Raw genomic sequence first — 8,330 nt, 5'->3', positions numbered from 1 at the left:
TTAATTATAAGAGGTAGAATAAGACTGTGTCAAATGTCAGGGAAAACCCTGGTTGAAATTTTAGTGCCTCTTACCAATACTGAGATTATGTCATTGTGCACAATCAGTGAAGACTGGCAAAGAGCTTGTAGTAACTACTTGGGAGAAATTAATAACAAATATCCTGAGATCAAACATACACAGTTTATAAAAAAGAACTAATTGGATTCTTCCACATATTGTAAAGGGAACACCAATTCCAGAGGCACCAACATTCTATACTGATGCAAACAAGATGGGAATGGCAGGTTATAAATCAGACAAAATAAACAAGGTGATTCATAGCTCTTATTCTTCAGTCGAAAAATCAGAATTGCAATCCTAATCATATTATTTGATTTTACTGGATATCTTAATGCAATTACTGACTCTCAATATGCATGCAGAAAGAGTTGTTTTGTATATAGAAATAGATGAATTTACACCTGATAACTTAGAATTAACTGTTATTTATGCAATTGCAACAGGTGATCAGAAGTAAAAACTATCTACTATATATTTCTCATATTTGATCTCATACAGGTTTGCCAGGTGCACTGGCACAAGGAAATGAGGAAATTGCCCAATTAATAACAGGAAGTGTGTTAGAAGCCTCAAGATTTCATGACAAAACACCATGTTAACAGTAAAGATTTAAAGAAAAAAATTTTCCTGTCACTTGGCAACAAGCCAAAGAAATAATTTTTAAAATGTCCTGTGTGTTCTCTGCATAGCACTAGAGGTACCAAAAGAAATGAAGCCTGGCAGATGGATGTGTTTCATTTTGAAGAATTAGGAAAATAAAGGTATGTACAGCATACCATAGATACATATTCAAGGATTCTATGGGCAACTTCTCTAAGTTCTGGAGAGAATGATTGTGTAATTACACATTTATTGGAGATAATGGCAATTATGGTTGCAGAAATTAAGACTGATAATGCTCCTGCATATATATCCAGTAAGACGAAGGAATCCTTTGCATATTATAAAGTGATATGCACATTACTGGTATACCACACAATCCTCCAGGACAAGCAGATGTAGAAAGAGCTAATCATACTTTAAAAGAGATGCTTACTAAACAAAAAGGAAGAGTAAAGACCCCAAAGGGCCAGGCTAAATAGTGCTTTGCTAACTCTAAATTTCCTTAATGTTGGTGAAAAAAGGAACAACAGCAGCCGAGACACTGCGTTACAGGGGAAAAAAAACTGTGGAAATAAATCCACCCATTAAAAAATAAATAAATCCACCCATTTACTATAAGGCTGTGTTGATAGCAGAATAGATTCCTGCAATAGCTTTGATATGAGGATGTGGTTATGCTTATGCATCTATAAGGAATGAAAAAATATAGTTACCAACAAAACTTATAAAGATTAGAATTGACCAGGGAAGACCTCCTACTAGCTGAGACATGAATGGCTTCACATGGTAAATGAATTTTACTGGCTACCTGGTTCTCATGGTGCAGAGGTGTACCTATAATTTTACCTTCAAAGGTTTGTTAATTTTCAGAGAAAAAATGCTAGATAACAGTGAAAATAAAGCAAGTATCTCAGGTCATTCAGCCTCACAGACTGCCTCAGTTACGGTTTCTTCAAGAGTCTACATCCCTTTTCTGACCACGTCCCCTGGATGGGGAGGCCTGGTGGCACTCAGAGGAAAGATAGCAAGTTATCAAGAAGAGACTCAATATTCTAAGAGCATATATAGGGGGAGGAGGTCTCCCTCAATCACAGACATAGGGAAGGGGAGAAGGGGGGAAGTGGGAGGGAGTGAGGAATGGGAGGAAACAGGGGAAGGGCTAACAATCGAGATGTAATTAATTAATAAATTAAATAAATTAATAAATAAAATAAATTAATAAAACAAAATTTTTTTAAAGAAAAAAGAAAAAAAAAGAGTCTACATCCAGGTCAAATTCAAAGGGCTATCCCATGGTGACTAGACAGAAAACTTAGAGACTAGACAGAAAACACAGAGACTGGAAGAAAAAGATGCGGATAGCTTTTCCAGCACTTGGCCAATATCCTAATTTTTTAAATGGTAACCAAAAGTTGTTTTTCACCCCAGACAGAAAGAAGCAACTTTAGGAGTACAACACCCCCCCCATTCCAAAGGGTGGGGTGGCATTTTTGATGGTTTGATCGATTATAGATTGGACATAGAAAGGGAGAAAACAACGTAAGGGGGTTTAATAGGGATATTTTTCTTTCTTCCCTTTATTTTTTCTCTTATATTTCTCTTCTATCTGGTATTAGGGGAAAGGACAAAAAAGGGGATGATAGAAAGGGTGAGGGATATGGGATTATAGGATAAATGGTAGATTATTGAATCTATAGTCTAAAATAATAGGATTGATATGGATTAAGATTCTTATGTTCATTATACATGTGCAACTCATTTATTGTATATTGATAGAAATTTAAGGTTATTTTGTTCAGCTTTTGCTAAATGTATTGTACATATGCAACTTATTTGAAAACGTGATATAAAATTCTAGTCTTATGAGAGCTAACTACTGCAAACTGTTCAGGTTGATTGGAGATGCCAATTGGTAGTTAGTCACCTGTAAATAATCTTACCTTTAACCTTGTTAGATACCAGTTTAGTTAATTACAGAAATAAGCTTTATTTAGTCTCTTGTATATGTTTTCAAGGTTACGCAAATAGTACATAGCTGGAAATAAGCAACTTGGCTTTATTATAAGTTGATAGGTAGATAGAAATGATTATACACTATATAGTGGTAGGTAAATAGATGGTCTTTAAACACATCGGAGATCTACAGAATATGGCATTTAAAATATTTTAATATTAAAGGGCTTTTCTGAAAGAGAGACACATCTGCTCCTGGCAGCACTTCTAACCTACTTCAAAGAATATGATGGGCATCAAAGAAACAAATGTAGCAAGCCAGCCACTGGAGAAAAAACTGCCCTTCAACTGCTGATAGCACGCTGGCTGAGAAAACTGTGAACAAGCAGGACACTGGAAATTTGACTGTTCAACTTTGCAGAGACTAAGTGGTTGGTCCTTCAAAATCCCTGCTGTACAGAAAAGCCTGTCAGATAGTCTGGGGCAGTAGGCTGAAGACTGGATGCCCAGTGACACAGAAAAACCTCTGGCGACTGTCCAGGCCATCAGCTGGCTCTGTCATTTCTAGTTCTGGAAGCTATTTGCTCTCTGCTTTTTATATACTCAGTTAATATTATTTCCTTGTAAGTTTCTGATGGGGTTGAAGACTAGGTAGTCATAGTCTTACTATAATTAGGTTTAGTTGTTTAGTTGCTAAGACAATGTTTTAGGTCTAAAAAGATGCTTTAAGGTCTAGGTAGATGTATTTAGGTTGATAAATATAAGAAAGTGATTTAGGTACAGAATTTAGCACTTTACAGGATAGGAAAGATAGTGGTATACTTTTTCCAAAGATGCCAAATACGAATGGACTGGGCAGTGTAAATGTAATTCTTCCCTGATAATTTTTGAGTTGATCTTTCTGTATATAATTTACTCATGTTAAACAAAAGCCATTATTTGTAAACAATAAGGGGATATGTATGTTTTGGTTTCTTTGTAAACTTGGGTGTGTTATGCAAGTATATTTTTCTTCTAATCCCAAGTGTGAATTTTTAGTCTGAGCTTTAGCTTGTCCACACACACCTCTTAGTTGTCTCGTGAGGGGTGTGGCTTTGCCGTCTGGTGATGGCCTTCCTCCTCTGCGAGGTGGAGAGAGGCATGGTCTAGGGCTCTGATGATGTACTCAGGAGCCCAGAGAGCTTGGTGTGGTGTGCAGTGTTGGCGTGTGGGTGTAACAGCTGGAAGAGGCTAGAGACAGATGCTGCTGCGGTTTGGAGCAGACCGATGGAGAGAAACAATTTGGGGAGCAGCAGTTTGGAGCAGACTCCTGGCTGGTCTGCTGTTGACGGAGAAGGGTATATCTGCAAAGAGCCCAACTGAGCCTAAGCAGCTGGGAGAAGTAAAGGGGCCTCCTCTCTCCACTAATATTCTTTCTTCTGTGTAAGGTTGGGCGGTTGGGAGGTTGAGGCATAAGGACTCCAAATAATGTAGAATTTAAAATAAAGACTGCTACATGGTATTTTTCACGGGTGAGGACAGGGAGGGACTTTTTAATTATTTTTATTTTAATTATTATTTATTTTATTAATTATTTAATTATTATTAAACTGAATTTGTTTCTGTAACTGACCCAATGCAGGAACCTCTGCAGCTACAGAAGCCACCAGACACTGGAAGGCTGAAACCATGTGAATAGACCTCCACCAGGAAACCTACAAACTGTGGGCTGGTGGGCAGTTTATTCAGTAATTTCATAGCAACTGCTACTGGAACCAATATCATCACTTCAACGGCTAATGAGAAACTGTGAACTGAGCACAAACTCTAAACAGTGCTTCAGGCACCACGAAGCCATAGGCCAGCAGGTGGCATCCCAGTTTGTCTCTGCTAATCCCAGCTCATTTAATGGACTTCAGTACTGCAGCAATGAAACACACAGGAATGGAACTGGGAATATGTAAAAGGCATTATTTGCCATGGTAAATCTAGGCTCATTTCAGGTATACAGGAGTGGTTCAACAAACACAAATTTATAAATGTGTTTCATTATATAAGTGGAGCTAGAGATGTAAAGATGTTAAGACTGGGATGCACAAAAGGCCTTTTACAAAATTCTAAGTCCTTTATAATGTCCTTGGTGACACTAGAAAGGGAAGGAGCATCCCAACAGATATATATATATGAAAAATCTATAGCATCATAATGCTATATGGTGAAAACCGCAATGCATTTCCAAGTAAAATTATGAACAAGACTAAGGTGTCAACTGTCGCCAGTACTATTCAGTATAATGGTTCAAGTCATAGCTGAAGTAATAAAAGGCAGAAATAAAAGGGATAAATAGGAAAGGATAGCTCTGAGGGGGAGGGAGTTAATGGAGACATCCCAGGACAGCAGGAGTTACACCATGAGACCCTTTCTTAAATAAATAAATACCATAAAAACATACACAGAGAAACCTCATTTGAACCTGGTGTGGTGGTGTAAGCTTTAATTACAACTCTTTGGAGGCAAAGGCAGGAAATGTGTGAGTTCTAGGCCAGCCAAGCCTAAATAATGAGATACTGTTTACAAACAAAAAAGAAAACAATCCACTCTTACTGGATCAACACATACATTGAAGAGCGCAAAATACAAAATCTACATAAACACCAGGAAAATTCCACTTTTCACACAAATGTAAGAAAACTGCAAGGAAATTAATAATAATTCTAAAAATATGCCATATAATAGTGAGAAAATATTTTTAAGCATACATTTTCACTTTCAAATGAACCATAATTACCAACAAATTAGGCAAAATCAAGTCTACTGTTTTATTACAAAGGCATCTCTCAGTCCAATGAATCTAACCACTCTACAGTAAAATAGAAAAATCACTACGTCGGTTCACTTAAACAATATCCACTGAATTGAAATTAATTCACCAAACTTACATTATCTCAACGCTAATGTTTTTTTTTAATGTGGTTGTTGGCGACAATGGCTGGGTGGCTTCAGCAGTCCGAGCATGAGGCAATACAGGCAAAATCATGACACTACTCATCAAGTCTTATTTCAAAACTATAAAACACAACAACGTAACCTAAAGGTCTTGTACAAGAATCGAACAATGATTTTTAAAAAATGCTCATAATTTTACTGTATTCCAGGTTATTTCCACAAATATTCTGTGCAAATGAATTTGCTGCCTCAACATTTATTACCCTCATAAGATTGAGTTACAAGATAATACTTCATAGATTTTCTTACTTGAAAAAAACATAGCTTCCTACTTGCTTTTTACATATAATCTGTTAAAAGATGAATTATATTTATATGTATGTGTACACTTGTGTTTCCTGCTTGCAAAGGCCAGAAGAGGACATCACAGTTCTTGGATTCTGAATTATAGGTGTTGGCTGTGAGCCACCCCATGTGGATACTGAGAAACAAACTGAAGGCCTCTTTGAGTGGCTCAACCACTTCTCCAGCTCTTGTTTCCTTTTCTTTTTGTAAAGAAAACTCCACGTGCTTGTAACTAGCTCTTCTTCACCTTCTCATGTGGTGTCCAAACCCACTGCGTCCATTATAACCCTCTAAAGGCTACCATCCCCGCCTTACCCAGTGCAGAACGAAAGGCATGCCCTTACCATGCCCAGTGCAACAGGATTTTACCCCACGTCTGCTGCACATCGGGGATGACAACTTCACGTTTGCAGGTCTCAGTTACTGTCCATTTTGTTTGTTTGTTTGTTTTTTTAACAAAATAAATATTGAGCTTATTTTCGTGTGTGTGCCCACCTGTGTCTATGAGATACAGAGGTAATCCTTCAGGAATAATTCTCTATTTTCACCATATGGGCCCGTGGGGTGGAATTCAGATTATCAAGCTTTGCCACAAGCACCTTTACACACCGAGCCTTCTCACAAGCTGTTCAAACCTTTTTTTTTTTCGTACCTCAAATATAAGTAAGTTGTCCACAGACAAGGCCACCAGATATGCGGCTGTAAATTCTTTACTTCTTTTCTGTCTGCTTTTTCACGTACATAAAGGAATGTGGAAAACATAAAAGCTTCTCTATTCTTACATGTGCAAGGTTTCTCTCCAATGGATTTTTTCATGCTTCACAAGATAGCTGCAATCACTGAACGCTTTCCCACATTTTTTACATACGTAGGGTTTCTCTCCAGTGTGAATTCGTTCATGACGGTAACGGGCACTCTGATGGGTGAAGGCTTTTCCACAATGCTTGCATATATAAGGTTTCTCTCCAGTGTGAGTCCTTTCATGGTTGCGAAGGTATGTGGTACACCGAAATGCTTTTTCACAATGTTTACATGCATACGGTTTCTCTCCAGTGTGAGTCCTTTCATGATTATAACAAGCCTTGCGCTGGATAAAAGCTTTCCCACAGTGTCTGCATGGGTACGGTTTCTCCCCCGTGTGGATCTTTTCATGGCTGATAAGATGACTTGAGTGAATGAACGCCTTCCCACACTTTTTACATACATATGGCTTCTCTCCAGTGTGGATTCTTTCATGACTGTAACGGGTACTGGAGTGGGTGAAGGCTTTCCCACAGTGCTTGCACGTGTAAGGTTTCTCTCCAGTGTGAGTTCTTTCGTGGTTGCGTAGGCACGTGGACCATGTAAATGCCTTCCCACACTGCTTACATACGTACGGCTTTTCTCCAGTGTGAGTTCTTTCATGGTTATAACAAGCATCACGTTGGATAAAGGATTTGCCACACTGCTTACACGCATATGGTTTTTCTCCAGTGTGAATTCTTTCATGGTTCCGAAGGGATGTGGAGCAAGTAAAGGCTTTTCCGCACTGCTTGCAGACATAGGGTTTCTCTTCAGTGTGAATTATTTCGTGTCTGTAACAGGCACTGTGATGGCTGAACGCTTTCCCACAATGCTTACATGCATAAGGCTTCTCTCCAGTGTGAATTCTTTCATGGACAAGAAGGTGTGATGAACGAATGAATGCTTTGCCGCACTGCTTACACGTATAAGGTGTGTCTCCGCTGTGAATTTTTTCATGTTTCTGAAGGTATGAATAGTGTCTAAATGCCTTTCCACACTGATTACACACATAACATTCCTCTCCAGTATGAATTCTCTCATGGTAGACAAGCTGACTGAGATTAGTAAAGGTTTCTCCACATTTCTTACACATAAACTGTTTTACTCTAGTGTGGATTCCTTCATATAGTGGAAAGTATCTCCTGATGGTTTTTTCAAACTGATTATATTTGTGACATGCACTTTCATTATAAATTCTCATATAATTTTGATCAGAAGTGAGACTCCTATAGCCTGCATTAGATTGTTTCTCTTTATAAACTATCTGTCTAGGACTTTTGAGTACCTGAAAGGACTCAGAAGAGGTGAAATCTGCATAATGTCCCTCATGTTGAAAAGCTACGTGCACATGTCCCTTATTCTCAAGTGGCTGCTCTCCATGTTTCCCAGTGAGATTCAGATTTGACGGTAAGTGAGCGCTGATGCCTCCTGCATGCACGCTGCTTTCGCACACGGCTATTGCAGAAGGCATATCCTCACTAGCAGCATATGCTGGAATCTGGTGGTGGGCTTCTCCACACTCACAACCATCTTCATATTGACACTGTCTCTCAATCATCTGAGTTCTGCAAAAAATGAAAAGAACGTAACTAGTGTTTTATGATTGGCTAAGAGAAGCAGTGTGGAGGAATGCCTTGAGTGGATGTAGCAGTTGTCAA

The 8,330-nt window shown here is 38.4% G+C and overlaps 1 protein-coding gene across 1 annotated transcript in view; it reads right to left on the bottom strand.

The window, feature by feature from the left end:
* Positions 1 to 5,064: 5,064 nt before the first annotated feature.
* The window catches only part of LOC311584201 (uncharacterized protein), a 53,337-nt gene continuing 50,071 nt past the window's right edge, over positions 5,065 to 8,330 (bottom strand). The window contains exon 8 of the mRNA XM_084758302.1: positions 5,065 to 8,237. Within this exon, the coding sequence (XP_084614428.1) occupies positions 6,668 to 8,237 (1,570 nt within the window). The 3' untranslated portion in view covers positions 5,065 to 6,667. The remainder of the gene's footprint in view (positions 8,238 to 8,330) is intronic.

Source organism: Acomys minous, assembly GCF_964271855.1.
Source record: "Acomys minous genome assembly, chromosome: 15".
NCBI lineage: Eukaryota > Metazoa > Chordata > Mammalia > Rodentia > Muridae > Acomys > Acomys minous.
Note: the sequence above shows the minus strand (reverse complement) of the source record. Positions and strands in the feature narration are given on the sequence as shown.